Source organism: Peromyscus eremicus, chromosome 18 (genome assembly GCF_949786415.1).
Source record: "Peromyscus eremicus chromosome 18, PerEre_H2_v1, whole genome shotgun sequence".
NCBI classification, from domain to species: domain Eukaryota; kingdom Metazoa; phylum Chordata; class Mammalia; order Rodentia; family Cricetidae; genus Peromyscus; species Peromyscus eremicus.
The window spans coordinates 40,246,173-40,262,841 of record NC_081434.1 but is presented as its reverse complement, the minus strand read 5'-3'; the positions used below and the strand labels follow the sequence as shown (position 1 = coordinate 40,262,841).

At 44.6% G+C, this 16,669-nt stretch overlaps 1 protein-coding gene across 3 annotated transcripts in view; it reads left to right on the top strand.

The window, feature by feature from the left end:
- The first annotated feature begins 65 nt into the window (after nt 1-65).
- The window catches only part of LOC131895267 (tetratricopeptide repeat protein 41-like), a 61,515-nt gene continuing 44,911 nt past the window's right edge, over nt 66-16,669 (top strand). For 2 of the 3 annotated variants that reach the window (XM_059245697.1, XM_059245695.1), the window contains exons 1-3: nt 217-380; nt 6,967-7,934; nt 12,904-13,078. In XM_059245697.1, the coding sequence (XP_059101680.1) occupies nt 7,148-7,934; nt 12,904-13,078 (962 nt within the window). In that variant the 5' untranslated portion in view covers nt 217-380; nt 6,967-7,147. Of the gene's footprint in view, nt 157-216; nt 381-6,966; nt 7,935-12,903; nt 13,079-16,669 lie in introns of those variants that run through there. The other variant, XM_059245696.1, reaches the window with a different exon arrangement.

Sequence of the window (16,669 nt, the reverse complement as noted above, 5' to 3'; positions counted from 1 at the left end):
GTCCAGGTGCGGTGCCCGATGCCCGAAGCGTGGCTCCTTCCGATTGGGCTTGGCCAGCCGCTTCCCTCCAATCAAATGGCTCCGCGGGCCCCTCACACGCCGGGCCACCCCTTGGCCTGGGAAGCCTTGGCCTCTGAGGAAAACCGTCCAATGAACGTAAGCGCAGAGCACGTCTGTCTTTTCCTAGAGGTCCCCGGGAATCACTTCCGGCTCCTACAGAACGTTCGTTCCGTGACTAGGGGAAACGGTAGCCAAGACAACGCGTTTTTTACCCTTTTCTCGTCTACGACGGGGGGTCACGTTGGGAGCCATTTTAGCGCTACGCCCCCCCTCCCCCGTCACCTTTCTGTTCGACGTTGCTTTTGGAAAAAGAGAAATATGTAAGGGATTGAACACTCTCCCTGGTGCGTTTGGATGGTGGTGAGAAACTACATTTCCCGGCATGCAACGCGCTAGGCTTATGGATGCTGGGAATCGTAGTCTTAGGCCTCTGAGCCAGTGGGCGTAGTTTGGCCTCTCTGCAGTCTCCTGTCATGTGTCTGCGGGAAGTGTGCCCTCAGTGATTTAGGATTTCCACCTCGTTCTGATTGCAGATTAGATGTATGCTTGTTCCAGGACTCTAAAGCACACAGTTTTCAGAGGCGGACCTGGAAAGCCGCCTCGGACACCTAGCCGCCGGGTGTCAGAGGGCCAGCCCTGAATTCGGGGCTCCGCCTCTGGCCGATGGTGGCACGCGGGTTTCCAGGTCGGCCTTCTTGTGCGTCACTCCGGGCTCTTGGAACCTTCAGCTCCACCTGGCGTTTCGCTGCCGGCATCTCCTTACCTCGCTGGTTTTGTTTGTAGTTGAGGGTGGCTGGGTTCCCCAACCCCGAGGGAAACTCCAGTTCCCTCCAGTTCCTTTGACATCCCTGTAAATACCAAGGAACGACCTGCAATCCGACAGCCCCTCTGTGAATCAGCTGGACAGCGCGGTGGTGAAGTCCAGGCTAGCACAGAGCAGGAAAGGACGTGTGCAGATACTTGAAAGCAAAAGCCGCAGTGCTTGCAAATAGCTGGACCGTGGCTTTGTAACTTCGTAGAAACATCTTTCCGCCTTCCGAAAGACAGCAAAGGGGCTCTTTCTGGTGAGGGAAGTCCCTCACGCCAGCTTGTGCATTCCGAAATGTTTTCTAAGCTCTTTAGCCTTATTTTAACAAATTTTCCTCCAGCCCGAGTGCCTGTCTCTAACATACCCGCTCCATCACTGCTTCCTCCAAGAAAATTGGAGTTGTTTTCGGATCATCCAAATTCCTGAAGGCAAGCTTTTCAGTGTCCTAGTGCCTTTGACAGCTTCCGGAATTTAGACTTGCCAATCTTGAATCTGTGGTTTGGTGTTTACATAATGTGATGCCTTATTTACATATGTCTGATCTACCTACATGTAACAAAGCACAGAGAAGCGTTAAGACACAGGCTTTTTCCCCCTCTGTGCTTGTGTTTGTATAGAGCATACCAGGATCTTATTTCTTTCTGTTTTTAGAAAAAGATGTCTGTTTCTGTGTTTGACAGCCCAACATCACTTTTTTTTTTTTTTTTTTTTTTTTTTAATCGAGCAAGTAAGCAACTGTTCTGAAACTGCAAATGCATCTTAACTGGCCAGTGGGGGTTAAATTGGGGCTGCACCTGGGAGGAACTGAGAATGAGAGTCATCCTCCAAAATAAAGCTGCTGTTTGTGGGTAGAAGTTTCTGCAGATGATGGTCCCCGGAAAGAAAAAAGAAAAAAAAGAAGATAGAAAGAAAGAAGCTCGTAGAATGGTTGGCCCTCATCTGACTCAACTTTGCTCTTTTGGCTCTTCTGAGATTGCTGGCTGAGCGCCCTGTAAAGTAAATGGGTATCTGAGAAGAAGCACAGCGGGTAAAATGATTGCCCCGCTTGCACTGTGACCTGAGTTAGGCTTCTCAGCACTTGCATAATGGTCAGATTCTGGTCTGTAAGCCCAGTGGGGGGGGGGGCGAGGTAGAGACAACCCCCCCATGAGAGGATAGAGGAATACACACACACACACACACACACACACACACACACACACACACACACAGAGAGAGAGAGAGAGAGAGAGAGAGAGAGAGAGAGAGAGAGAGAGAGAGAGATTGACTCTTGGAAGCCTAGTGTGTTTTCCCCACGTTCTGCACTTCTGACTTTTGACCCGTGACTGATCGCTAGTTTCCATTTTACTGTCTTTGCCCAGCACTATATTCAAAATGGGTTTTGTTTTTTGTTTTTTTTTTTTTTTTTTGGTTTTTCGAGACAGGGTTTCTCTGTGTAGCTTTGCGCCTTTCCTGGAACTCACTTGGTAGCCCAGGCTGGCCTCGAACTCACAGAGATCCACCTGGCTCTGCCTCCCGAGTGCCACCACCGCCCGGCTTCAAAATGGGGTTTTTAAGCTCGCTACTTTTGAATCTGATTCTCTTGCTTCCTAGTGAGCCACCCTGTGAGTGCTAAGAACTGAAGCCTGGACCTCCTCAAGAGCAAGTGTTCTTATCCACAGAACCATCTCTCCAGGCTCTCTGTCTCTTTCTCTCTCTCTCTTTAAGACATGGTCTTTCTATGTAGCCCTAGCTGTCCTGGAACTCACTATATAGACCAGTCTGGCCTCCACTTGCCGCTGCCTGGGATTAAAAGAGGGTGCCAGCTGGGCGGTGGTGGCTCACGCCTTTAATACCAGCACTTTGGAGGCAGAGGCAGGCGGATCTCTGTGAGTTGAAGGCCAGCCTGGTCTACAGAGTGAGTTCCAGGACAGCCAGGAATACACAGTGAAACCCTGTCTCGAAAAAACGAAAACCAACCCCCACCCCCACCCCACCCCACCTCACCCCCCCCCCAAAAAAAAGAAAGAGGGCGCCACCATCTTGGCTAGTGTTTCTCTTTAACTCTGTATGTTTGTGGCTACTACTGTCCATGGCTACCTTTGTTCTGATTTTTGTCATAGTTCTTAAGCAACTCTAAGGCCATTAGTCCCTGGTCTTGCAGTTAAACTTGGAAGGAAAATCCAGATGGGCAAAGGGGATGCAGTTATGGGTATGAATACCTCCCTCAGGTGTGTGTGTGTGTGTGTGTGTGTGTGTGTTAATATAACATATATTAATATAGCATATACTAATGTATATAACATATATATGATATATATATTAAGCAGATACAATCCAGCTGTGGGGAGACTAAGGCAAGAAAGCACTTGGCATTTGGGAGCACTGAAGAACTGAGGGATGGAATGGATACCAAGGGGAACTGGTGGGTTGATCGATTCCTTCCTTCCCTTCCTCCCTTCTGCCTACCTCATTCTGTTTCTCCCTTATTAATACACCAAATATAGGACCCGATCTGTGCTACGTATTATACTAGGGGCTGAAAGTCACTGGTGGACAATGAAGGGTGTGGTCTTTGTCCCTACAGCGCATGAGCAGTATTAACAGTCAAGGTGCACCATAAGGGAGTGTTATTTAGTTATTTATTTATCTATTTATTTATTTATCGAGTCAAGATCTTGCTAGCTAGCCCAGGCTGGTCTGAAACTGTGTAGCCCTGACTGGCGTCCAACTCAGAGTGTTCCAGAGAGCTAGAATTACAGGAGTACACCTGTCCGCCTGGCCGTGAGTTCAAGTACAGAATGTAACCTGAGTAAAGGCACAGCAGAGTACTACCAAAGAGAACCATGGAACTTGGAAGGGGACATTCTTGATCTTGATATTGGGGGATGCTCAAAACTCATCAAACTGGCTGGGTGGTAGTGGCGCACGCCTTTAATCCCAGTACCCAGGAGGCAAAAGCAGGTGGATCTCTGAGTTCAAGGCCAGCCTGGTCTATAGAAGGAGTTCCAGGACAACTAGGGCTACCCAGAGAAATCTTGTCTCAAAAAACAAAAAGAAAAAAGAAAAAAGAAAAATTGAAGTCCCTTATTTTGTAATTATTGTTTACATATCCCAGATACCCAAGATCTTAGTTTTGTTTTGTTTTGTTTCTTTTGGAGCTGAGGACCAAACTCAGGGCCTTGCACTTGCTAGGCAAGGGCTCTACCACTGAGCTAAATTCCCAACCCATGATCTTAGTTTTTTTAAGCCTCAAATGAATATGAGAATCTGGTAAATTATTGATTTTACGATGAACCTATAAAAATTAAGTCTTACTCTCATTTTGCAAAAACATAAAAATTGAAACAAAAATTTCATTCATATTAGAAAAAACACATATGTGGGAATAAGCAACGACATAATTCCAGTATGAAGAAAACTATATACAGTATTGAAGAAATGAAAATAAATAAACTTGGACTGGTCTGTGCCTCTGAATTATGAAGTGCTGTGTAATAAGTTGCAGCTTAAAGACCACCCACTTATTGTCTTACATGGTATCTGGTGATCTGAATTGAGGCACACTGTGATATATTTTAGTTTCTGTGTTTGTTTTTCCAGGCAGGGTCTCACCAACATTTCTCCTCCTGCGTCTACTTCCTGAGTACTGGGACTACAGGTGTGTGCCAGCCATGTCCAGAACTTCCTCTCCATTTATTTGGTTTATTATTGTTTTGTTTTTCAAACTCTGTTTTTCTCTGTGTAGCCCTAGCTGTCCCGGAACTCATCCCTGTAGACCAGGCTGGCCTTAAACTTACAGAGATCCACCTGCCTCTGCCTCCTGAGTGCTGGGGTTACTGCTGAGTGTGCACCACCACTGCCTGGTGTAGCATTTGCTTTCTCTGACTATCTTTTTTGTAGTAGTAGAAAAACATCTTTATGTGTGTAGTTTTTAACCTTTTGGCTTAGTTGCTTGAGAGTGATTCCCGGAGCGTAGAATCACTGAACCACAGATGTTTGGTACTTGAACATCTTTATTTTTATGGCTATGTGTGTGAGCTTGCATGAGTTCCTGTGCACCACATGTGTGCTGCTGTCAGCACAGGCTGGAAAAGGACACTGGATCCCCTGGAACTAGAGTTACAGAAGGTTGTGAGCTTCCATGTAGGTGCTTGGAACTGAACTTGGTCCTCCGCAAAAGCATCGCTTACAACACGTATTTCCCCAGGACCTATTCTGAATCTATCGCATCCCGAGTGTTAGATACTCGATAGTAAGAAAGAAGTAATATCTGAAGACTGGGCCAGACATGGGGGTGTATACCTGAACTTCAGCACTAGAAGAACAAAGATTTCAAGTTTGAGACTAGCCATGATAACAGAGTGATACCCTGTTTCAAGAGAAGGAGGAAGAGGAGGAGGGGGAGGAGGAAGGGGCGGGGCGAGGCTGGGGAGATGGCTCAGTTGGTAAAGTGCTTGTCACGCCCTAGAACCACTTACAAAAGCTGGGCGTGGTGGTATGTGCTTGTAATCCCAGCATTGGGGAGGTGGAGACAGGCAGATCCCTCGGCCTCACTGGCCACCATGCCTAGCCTCTTTGGCAAATTCTAAGCCAATGGTAGACTTTATCTCAAAAATAAGGTGAATGACACCTGATGAGCAATATTCAAGGTAAACTGGCTTCCTCATACACAGGATTGCACACATACAGGCACACACACACACACACACACACACACACACACACAACCACTTTCCACACACATACTCGTTCACACACAGAAATGACCTCTGATCACATGGAAATGAGAGATGGTAGTTTTTTTGTAAGGCTTGATGATCTATCTAGCCTCCTATGTGACAGATGAGACTTCTATTAATAAAATATCCATGGTGTTCTGTCATATTTTTAATATTTTTGAAAAAAGTTGTGAAATTGAAAAAAAAAACCTTGTCTACATTGCTTATTTATTATAAAACTCCTTCTAGGGCAGGTGTTTTCTACACACCAATTTACGGTCTCCTCACACCTCAAGTCTTACCTCTATAATATACGGAGACATTATAATGTGCACATTCTGAGTCCGCCTGACCTGGGGATAAATCTTGATGTTCAGGCCCCTGTGATGGCCCAGTGGGTAAGGGTGCTTGCTACCAAGTGTGATGACCGGAGCTCCTTCCCAGGGCCACACGGTAGAAGGACAGAACTGGCTCTCAAAAGTTGTCCTCTGACCTCCACATGCTGGCTGTGGCACACGTGTGCCCTCTACCCCCAATAAATAAATTAACTAAAGCAAGCATGACTTTGGACTATTACTGATCCTGTTCAAACTTTTGCTCCTTGATCTGTGTGGGAGGGTGGTGGTCTCTCGTGGGATTATTGAGGTAATTCAATGCAAAGGGTTAATACTTTTTTTTTTTAAGGCATGGACTTAAATGTTGGTAGGAGATCTTAGGAACTGTTTTAGGCTTCTGATGTTTTTTACTCTATGTGAAAGGAATAACTATAATTTAAAAGTAGTATTTTGTGTGGAAGTAAGCTGTGTCGAGGAAAAGCTCATACAGTGACGTAGTCTTCGTAGCTATTTTTAGCTCTCACAGGCTGTGTTGTCATCCGAGTGTTTTCCATTAGCTCGGTGGGATTAAATTCCGGTAGGTGAGTGGAATGTGTGTGAGCTTGTAGAACTGAAGATAACGCCTCTGAGCCCCATCAGGCTCCTGGATGCAGACTTTCCTTGGCCGCCAGCCACATTCTTGGTCTTGGTCTTGGTCCTGTTTGTCCTGTGCCGACCTCCACTTCATACCCGTTTTCAGTCTTGCTCCTGTCGTGAGCCTCCCTCGGCTTCCGTGGCTCCTAATTACACTAGAGTCCCTCTGTGGACATGCCTTCCCTTTCTCGTTGACAGCCCAGCTTGCATTCGTTTTGATATTTCTATGGGGCAGAAGCAGGGGTTGGCCAGAGGACCTGGGAGAGTGGCCTGGGACTCTGGGGAAGAGGGAGGCCTTGTGTTCATTACCCCATTCGTCTTATGGTTGTTAGTTTTTCAGCTAAAGCTTTGTGGGGAGTCAAGGGAGACACAAACTGCCGGTACTCCTAAAATAAATCTGTTTTGCCCTTTTGTGCCCTTCCTAAACTAGATTGACTGTGGCATGTCTTCCCCAGAACACAATTCAAAGATGGGATTTGAGTAAAGCTGACTGGTTGTTGATAGCACAATCGGGGACGAGACTCAAGCTGTGCACCTTGACGACTGGGCCAGGATAAAGCTTGTCTTGTTCCGAGTGCGATGCCATCCCTAAGCTTCATGAAGTGAATCAGATGGCGGGTGACCCTGGACCGAGATACAACACTCAACCCAACTTAAAGCTCCAGAAGCCCATCCAGCCTTACGTCTGCTCCACGCTAGAGGACTTTCAGGAAGAGAGAGATTTTTTGGCCAACATCATCTTCCCTCGGCTCAATGACTTCTGCAGCCCCCGGGGCACCTACTTCAAAGCTGTGGACCTGAGATGGTCAGCCGTGAAGGCCCATAAGTCCTTCACCACCAACCTGTTCCGACAGTACACCTGCCTGTGTTCCCAGCGTCTGAAGCTCTGCCTCGACTGTGTGGACAGCTGCTCCCCCTTCTTCATCTGCCTGCTGGGGCAGACCTACGGAGACTTCCTCCCCCACTACACGCCTTTCCTGTTCTCCAACGTAAAGGACTTCGCCAATCTATCCAAGGGAGAACAAAATCTGTATGTTGCTGCAAAAAATGGCTACCCTTGGGTCCTGGAGACTCCCAACTGCAGCCTTACAGAGTTCGAGATCACCCAAGCAGCCTTTCGGAAGGAATCTCAGTTTCAGTTTTTCTACTTCCGGACATCGAACTCACTGCTAAGGACTTTCAGCGAGGAGGAAGAAGAGGAAGAAAAGCTGTCCCCAACTTTTCTGATGAATGAAGAGGGAAAACTGAAAGTTGGGAGACTCAAGGCTAAGATCATCGGGAAAGGGCTTCCTGTCAGATTCTATCGAGACCTGGATGAGTTGGGCGATTTGGTTTTCAAGGACTGGTCCGCTGTTGTGGAGAAGCTCTACCCAGTCCCTATTATCATGGAAAACATAGGTCAGTAAACACAGAGACAGCTAAGGCTGCCCTTTGCAATCGGGGATGTCTCCTGTGTCTTCCTGGAGAAGGAATTAAAAAATAATAATAATGTGTGCTTGCGTGTGTGTGTGTGTGTGTGTGTGTGTGTGTGTGTGTGTGTGTGTGTATGCACGTGTGCCCACACCATGGTGCCTTTTCAGGTCAGAGGGCAACTTTGGGGAGTCAGTTTTCCTCTTTTGCCTGTTGAGGCAGAGTCTCTCATTTCTGGTGTTCTGCACACTCCAGTCTGTCTGGCTCACAAGTTTCCTGTGATTCTCCTGTCTCCATTTCCCATCTCCCTGTATCCGACAGTGCTGGGATTACAGATTTAGGATACCACATCTGGCTTTTTGTAAATTCTCAGAATAGAACTTGAGTCATCAGACTTGTACAGCAAGTGCTTTTACCTGCTGGGCCATCTCACTGGCCCAGGAAAGGAACCTTTAAATAATTGAATATACTTGTTAAGCATTTTAAACTATCACCATAATCTTGTAGCACATGTTGCTCTCTTTAAAAGTATATTTATTTTAATGTGTGTGTGTGTGTACCTGAGTGCATGTCTATACACTGTGTTCATGCAGGAGCCTGAGGAAGTCGGAAGAAAGTGTCATATCCCCTAGAACTGGAGTTAGAGGCAGTTGTGAGCCAGGTGTGTGCTGGTAACTGAATCTGGCTCCTCTGCAGGAGGACTTTTGGAACTGAAAAGAAGAGCTAATCATGGGCCTGGAGATTATTAGGATGTTAGAGAGCTCAGAGAAGACCCAGAACATTGGCATTCGCATGTAGGTCTAGAGAGATATTGTCACCCAGAGTTGATGTTGTCCCCTCTGGTCTCATCTGCAGAGAATCTTGATTATCATAAGTGAAGGGAAGCATTGGTGTCTAGTGGGTAGAGGCTGGGGACGTAAATGCACAGGACAGACCTCCACAATGAAGGACTGTCTGGTCCTAAATGCTAATGGCGGCCATAGATAGGAAAAGAAAGAACCTTTATAGTCTGTTGATATGTGTATAGTGTCACATTTAGTCTTTAAGATGACATTCTGGTCCTGTAGATGAGCAAGTAGAAGCTGCTGTCCAGTGGTTAAGTGTCTTACCAATGATACACGACTACTAAAGGACCAATCCAGGTCTTGAACTCAGGTCCCTCTGATGCTCAGATCCTTACCTGTGGAATCCTTTACTACTCAGTGGAACCCATGGACTAACAAGCTTGAGAATTTGTTATCCCTTTCCAGGTCTGTTTAATTAAAACAATGGTTATGTTAGTGTTTTTGAAAATAATGTCCTATGTTGGACATGGCATGCATGTGGTAGATTGAAAAGCCAATAGCACTTAAGAGTGTGGCAGAGGTTTTTCACCCAGACAAGCTTCAGAAGGGATCTGTGATGAAGAAAATTCATCAAATAATATGAGTAGTGGAATGTTCACATGCATGTGGTATGTTTAGGGGGTAAGAAGATGACTATGTTTTGTCCCATCCTCAAGGAATGATATACAAATGTTATAGTTTCTAATGTAAGGACTAGTTAACATGGGCATGCAAAATGACAGTAGATGGTATATTGCCAGATCCTTTCTGGGACCAAGTAGTCAAGAGACCTTGTAATGTGATTAGGAGCAGATGGGTGGGTGGTGACTGTGCTGGTAACACGAAACTGCTTGCAAGCCAAACCATTAGGGACCCAGACAAGAATATTATTATCAGTTCTGTCAGTCTTTTGGCTCTAAGTGACATCATTAAAAAAGGAGAATTGCAGAGTTTGGGCCCCATTCCATTCTATTGAATTAAACTTGCTGTTAGAACTGGAGATGCAAGGCTTAGTTCTGGGTCACGTGGGCTTCCTCTTGGTGCTCAGATGGTGTCCCTGGGCTTGGGACAGTGTTTCTCAGCTGGGAGCTGCTGTCCTGATGTGGTCTCAACACCTTGAGTTCCCCATTACGGAAGGAAAAATGAGTGTAGCCGCTCCAGGTTCAAAGTCCTAAGAATTGATTCTGAGTCTTAGAATTGGGTCATTTTGTCTCTGAGAGCCTGAGTTGGGCCATAGGTCACTGGTGCCAAAAAAATGTGATGTTCTGCTTGGCTAATCCTGTATCTGGAAGAGCAGTCATGAGCTGGAGAATGTGAACTGAGGCTGAATGAGCCTCAGACACTAATCTGGTGCTGCTCCTGAAATGATGCTAAAGCCAGGGGGTGTGAGGCAGCCAGAAACACAGACCAAATAATTGTGGTGGGGTAGGGTTTTGGACTCTCAGTCCAGACTGTGCTAGATCCTAGAGTTTTCAGTTCCAAGCTCTGGAATTTAGCAAGTTACTATTGCTAAGTGTTCGTTTCTTGTATAAAACGGATTAACAGTAAATACCTTGAAGGTAATAAAAAAGTAAGACATCTAAACACAATGCCCAGCACATGTTAGTCATGGGAAATTGTTAAGAAGCAGGAATAACAACAAATGGGATCTGGAAGAATATCTACATTTGGCTAAAGTATGAAATGTGGGTAATATTAATATTCTTTTACCGATCTCAATCTGAAACCTATCTGATTAATGATCACCAGTGTGTAGAAGAATCAAGCTTTTCTGTATAGTTGGATTAAGGCCACCTTATTTCATTCTTGTATTTATGTTAGTTTTTAAATTTTTCGGATATGCACGCATGTGTATGTGTATGATGTGTGTGTGTGTGTGTGTGTGTGTGTGTGTGTGTGTGTGTGAGTGTGTAGAGGGGACACTTGTGCAGGCATGTAGAGGCCAGAGTCCAGCATCGTGGAATCATTTTTCTCCTTCTACCAGGGTTAAGTTAGGTTTCTAAGCTTGCTCAGCAAGTGTCTTTACCTGTTCAGCCATCTTGATGGCCCTAATTAGTCTTTGATTTTGAATATTATTGAAAGGTTAGCTTGTTTTAGACTTTCTTCTTCTTCTTTTTTTTTTACTTTTAATTTTAAATCACATGCATTTATGTATGTGTGAGTATGCTGTGGGGGGGGGTATGCATACATGAGTGCAGGTGTGCTCGGAGACCAGCTGTCAGATCCCCTGGAGCTGAAGTTAAGGTAATTGGAAGCCGCCTGATGGGGGTGCTGGAAACTGAACTCAGGTCCTTGGCAAAAGCAGGATGCACTCTTAACTGCTGACCATCTCTTCAGCCCCTAGGCTTTATTCTTTGTTTGTTTGTTTGTTTTTCGAGACAGGGTTTCTCTGTGTAGTTTTGGTCAGCCTGTCCTGGATCTCACGCTGTAGACCAGGCTGACCTTGAACTCACAGAGATCCGCCTGGCTCTACCCCACCCTTCCCTGCCACTGCTTAGCGGCTTTATTCTTAAATGGGTCTATGTGCACTAAGTGAATAAGAAGATACATAATGGGTTATATAATAGAAATTGTTTCTATCATACGAATTATAAATGTATAATTAAATAATATAAATATAAATTATGTGTATAAATTATAAAAATGCTTTAGAAACAAGTGTTCAGTTCTTTCCTTGTGGATCTTTGGGACCCTTTAATAACTCAAGGAGGCTACAGCTGGGATGGTAGAAAACCATTTGGTCAGCTGCTAGCTCCTGAAAAGCAAGGTAAAGTTGTCATTGTGTATTTATGCACACATGTGCGTGCATGTGTGCATGTGTGTGTGTGTGTGTGTGTCTGTCTGTCTGTCTGTTTTTGTGTATATGCAGGTACATGTAGCGACTAAGGGTTAACTGCAGGTGTTGTTCCTCCTGCTGATCACCTTGTTCAGTTTGAACTTGACTCTTAGAAGTCTCATGACACGTGGATGAAAATACTGTAACAGAACCCATTTTTTGTAAGCCAACCTTAAAAATCAATTTAAAATACTTCTGCTATTCATAGAGAAACCTAAGTGAGTGAAAGTCCAGGTCAGTTCAAGAGACTTGTTGGACTGTAAATTCTGCAGTACAACATTCTGTTGAAGCTCTTGGAACTTGGAGCTGGCCTTGGGCAAACTGGGTTTCTAAGTCTGTTCTGGCCCAAATCTCAACAGGGAAGCTGAGAAGCCCAGTTTGGAGGTGCAAGGTGTGTCTTTTGGGAATCTACCAGACCAACTATATTATATTTCGTATATTGATACTATCCTTCACTCCCCACCTCCCACCCCTGCCACCGGAATAAATTGGGGAATATGTGTCTCTCCAAAGACAGGAGGGGGTTTTGATAGGCCAGAACCTCCTGACACTAATCAGGCAGTGGGTTTGGAATTGAAGGAAACTGGAGCTGGCATGAGCATTAGAGATCATCTAGTTGTCTGGCCCTCCATATTTACCAGAATTTAAAGGACTTCCCCAATGGTAGAACTGTATCTGTGCTTATGGTTATCGTCCGTGTTGGAACATTTTACCCAGAAAAAAAAAAAAAGCCGTACTCCTCAGCCTCTGCCATGGAGGACATACATGTACACACGTACCACAACACTGAACCTTTGTACTCGCTAGCAGTTTATGTATCAAGTCTAAATTTGTTTTTAGACTTGTTGCTCTCGGGTGGTGAAAGTTGGATTCCGTATACAAATGGCATGAGGGAGGGGAAATGGGCTATCTGTGGCAATGGTTCTCAACTTGTGGGTCGCAACCCTTTTGGGGAGTGCATATCAGATATCTTGCATATTGGATATTTATATTATGACTCATAACAGTAATAAAATTACAGTTATGAAGTGGCAACAAAATAATTTTATGGTTGGGGTACATAACATGAGGAAGTGTATTGAAGGGTCTCATAGCATTAGGAAAGTTGAGAACCACTGGTCTATGGTTTGCTTTCACTATTATATACAGTGGGCTATAAAATATGATACAACCATAGAGAGAAAGAGCTATGGACACAGAAGGGTAGATTCCTTCCTGGGCGTTAGAAGAGTCGCACAGAACTGAAGATGTGAAACTACAAATCTAACACTTGCCTTACCTTTTCTTCACTGTTAAGATTACAAACACAGTCTTGAGTGCTTGTATCATGAAGAGTTTGCTGAGAAGTGCGAGCAAGTTTTTGTTATTTCCAAGGAGTCAAACAGGACCTTTGAAATACTGGAAAGATTTGCCTTAAAAGATGTTGAACTTGACTCCGACAGTGCAGGTTTGGGGCTGGACTCCATTCTCAGGTAAGAGGTTCGGAAATCCTAATTTATTTTATGGGGCTAACACAAAGCAGCCTGGCTTTGGTGTATGTGAGCCTCCAATTCTGGAGTGTCTAGCTTCCCTTTTCCCGTAGCTTTCTGTAAGAAAGACCCTGTGAGAGTCTACACTCGTGATACCTTAGCAGTGTGGTTGCCCAAACCAGACCTGAACTGTGACAACACCAACGGACATGCTAATGAGGAAGAGGGAAATCTCGGGGACCCCAACCCTAGACAAAGAACTACGAGCGACTAAGGACCACCGAGAGAAGGAGAATTAGTCTTCCCTGGGGATGAGCCTTCTAATTTGTTATCTAACACCAAGTGGTCAGCCCTAAAATCATATATACGAGCAACACTCTGCGGACTCAGTGGGTTATACGTATATATTTATGCAATATATAAAACGTAATAATAATGAAGGAAAAAGAGGTTATGAATTGAAGGGAATGGGGGACATGGGATGAGAGGGAGGGGACATTATGTACTTATATATTTTTTTTTTTTTTTTTTTTTTTTTTTGGTTTTTCGAGACAGGGTTTCTCTGTGTAGCTTTGCGCCTTTCCTGGGACTCACTTGGTAGCCCAGGCTGGCCTCGAACTCACAGAGATCCGCCTGGCTCTGCCTCCCGAGTGCTGGGATTAAAGGCGTGCGCCACCACCGCCCGGCTTGTACTTATATTTTAATTTTTAAAAAATTGCAAAAATTTAAATAAAAAATTAGGTGAAAGAAAGAAAGAGAGAAAAGAAAAGGACTGTAGAAGCCGTGCTTCAATTAGAACATTAGTGATCCCTCTGCTTTTTTGAAGCTTTTCTGTATTTCACACACTGTCAAGATGAAAAACCTCCGAAGGGCCGAGGACCTATCCTTTTTCAGTCTCATACATCAAAATTTGCTCAACAAATCCCTGAGAATTGTGGGATGACTGTAAGCCACAGAAACCAGGGAAAATGAATGTGTTTGGATAGTGTTATATCATTTACAAAGAGCTTCTACATATATCATTATAAATTATATTAATATATTCCCCAAGCACTTATTGGGATATGGGCCATATCATGTTTGGGTTAATAAGGAATCAAGTTATTACACACAATGCATGACGCCCTTCTGGTTTATCTGGTGTCCTGCACAGTACAGCCAACCCCATACCTCTTCCGCCAATGGTGATCGCAGACCCCCATTTACCGGTCAGATGAGGTTGAGAGTAAGAGCGGGAGCTGTCTCCAGTGTCCCTCAAGCCTCATTTCTAAAGAGGGGAAGACTGTAGAACGTTTTTTCATTCTCCTCTTCTGGCTCTTGCCGCAGATCTCATTTATTTTGTAAGAATTTTGTGATTTGAAATGAAGCCACAGGCTGGCCTTCGTGGTTCCTATCCTAGCCTTAGTACTCCCGTCACAGGCCACTCAGAGTGACCAGGGAGCTTTCTGGTAGTTCTGGGTGCTCATGCTAGGTTACTACAGCATGATACTCAGCCAATTTTTTTTTGTTTTTGTTTTTTGAAAAAGAGTTTCTCTGTATAGCTTTGGAGTCTGTCCTGGAACTCACTCTGTAGACCAGGCTGGCCTTGAACTCACTGGCTCCGACTGCCTCTGCCTCCCAAGTGCTGGGACTAAAGACTTGCGCCACCACTGCCCGGCCAGCCAATGTTTTTAAGACTATAGGAGAATGTGTAGGTTATGGTTAAAAATGTTAGGCTTGGATAGGTGAGTCCACAGAGACAGAGAGTTAGGGAGTGGCTGCTGAGAGGTGAGAGTGGGGATGGAGGGGAGGGTCACTATTAAAGGGGACAGAGGGTTGTTTTTTTTGTTTTTTTTGTTTTTTTTTTTTGGATACTGGACATGTTCTGGAGTTAAATAGCAGTGATGATCATAGATCCTTATATAATGAAAATCAGCTGTGTACTCGAACACTGAGGTTTGGGCTTTGTAGATTCTCATTCTGTTTATTATTTTTTAATAGTTTATCATTCAAATAAATTTAGTTGTAATTGAAGAATTTAAATTGGACCCAGTAAAAACACAATGATAAGATAGTCTTTTGAACTGCATAGAAACACTCAGGGCCCTGTTTGCTTTATGATCTGGAATGGTGCTCTGTACTGTATGTTCCTGAACACTGTGTGTAAGTCAACAGAAGAATGTTCTTTGTTCTAAGGTGCAAAGCATGGCCTTAATACTACCTTTTTTTTCTTTAATTCTCTCTATCTCTTTCAGATGTGATCTCACTGTGTAGCCCTGGGTAGCCTCAAACTCATATAGTTTAGGCTGGCCTTTAACTTCTGGCCATCTTCCTATCTCTGTCTCCTGCGTACTGAAATGATAAGCGTGTGCCACCTTTCCAGGTCATCTATCAACCTTTTACCAAAAGAATTTTTTGTAAGAATGTTTTCATCTGTTTTTGAAGAAAAAAAAACTGTATGACTATCTCTGTTTACACGGATGCATCACACATGTCTGTGCTCACTGATTTGACCTGCTTAGTGCCACATACAGTTTCAGACTCACAGGGTCCGGCAGGGAACAAAAGAGCTGAACCCCCTGCCTCTGTGGCTTTTGATCCTGGACACAGGGACTAAACAGCATGTGTGAAGAGTGTGCAGTGTGCTCCACGTCTTCAAGAGCCAACGGAGCACTGTGCAACACTGAAATGAAAGGGGCCGGCTGATAGGCTGAGGGAAAGCCCTGGGTGACAAGTGATGTTTGGGAACTAAGAGATGTGTGAAGCAGCCAGCTAAGCAAACATGGCCTGGAAGAACATTCCAGACAGAAGCAATTGTAAATACAGAAGCCCTGAGGCTAGAGAAATAGCCAAGATTCCAGGCAGTGAGAGGCAGGGAAAGCGGCAGGGGGTGAAGGTGGAGGTGAGCTGATGGCCATCTGGTCTCACAGGTCACCTGTATGACAGAGGTCAATAAGCTCACTCTGGCTGATGGCAGAGGTAGGAGGAGGAGGACTCAAAATTAAATCCCACTTTTGAAAATTATCAGCGAAAGTCTGGCGGTGGTAGTGCACACCTTTCATCCCATCACTCGGGAGGCAGAGGCAGATGGATCTCTGAGTTCGAGGCCAGCCTGGGCTACAGAGTAAGTTCCAGGACAGCCAAGATTATTCAGAGAAACCCTGTCTCGAAACCCTCTACCCTCCCGCCCAAATAAAAATAAAAAAGAAAGAAAATTATTGATGAAGGCATTTAAGTAATAGAGCATTGATTCCTAATTCCTATCAATGAAGATTGAATTATTGCAAACTACTTTTTAATGACTACTTGACAGTTTTTATTTCAGTGAGTTTCCTAGCCAATCCTCTTCTATTGCTGAATTTGAATTCTGGCTCATGTGTTTCATTTCATTCATTCAGTCATTTATTCCCTCAACAACTTGTTGTCAGGTGCTGTCCTAGTCAACAGTAAGATACTTCCTCATGATATTTATCCTCAGTGGAAAATCATTACACACATACATACACACACGTGCACACACATGCACAGGCACACACATATTTTGTATGACTGGGGCTAGAGATTGAACCTGGGGCCTCATGTATGATAGGCAAGCACTCTCCTACTGAACTATAT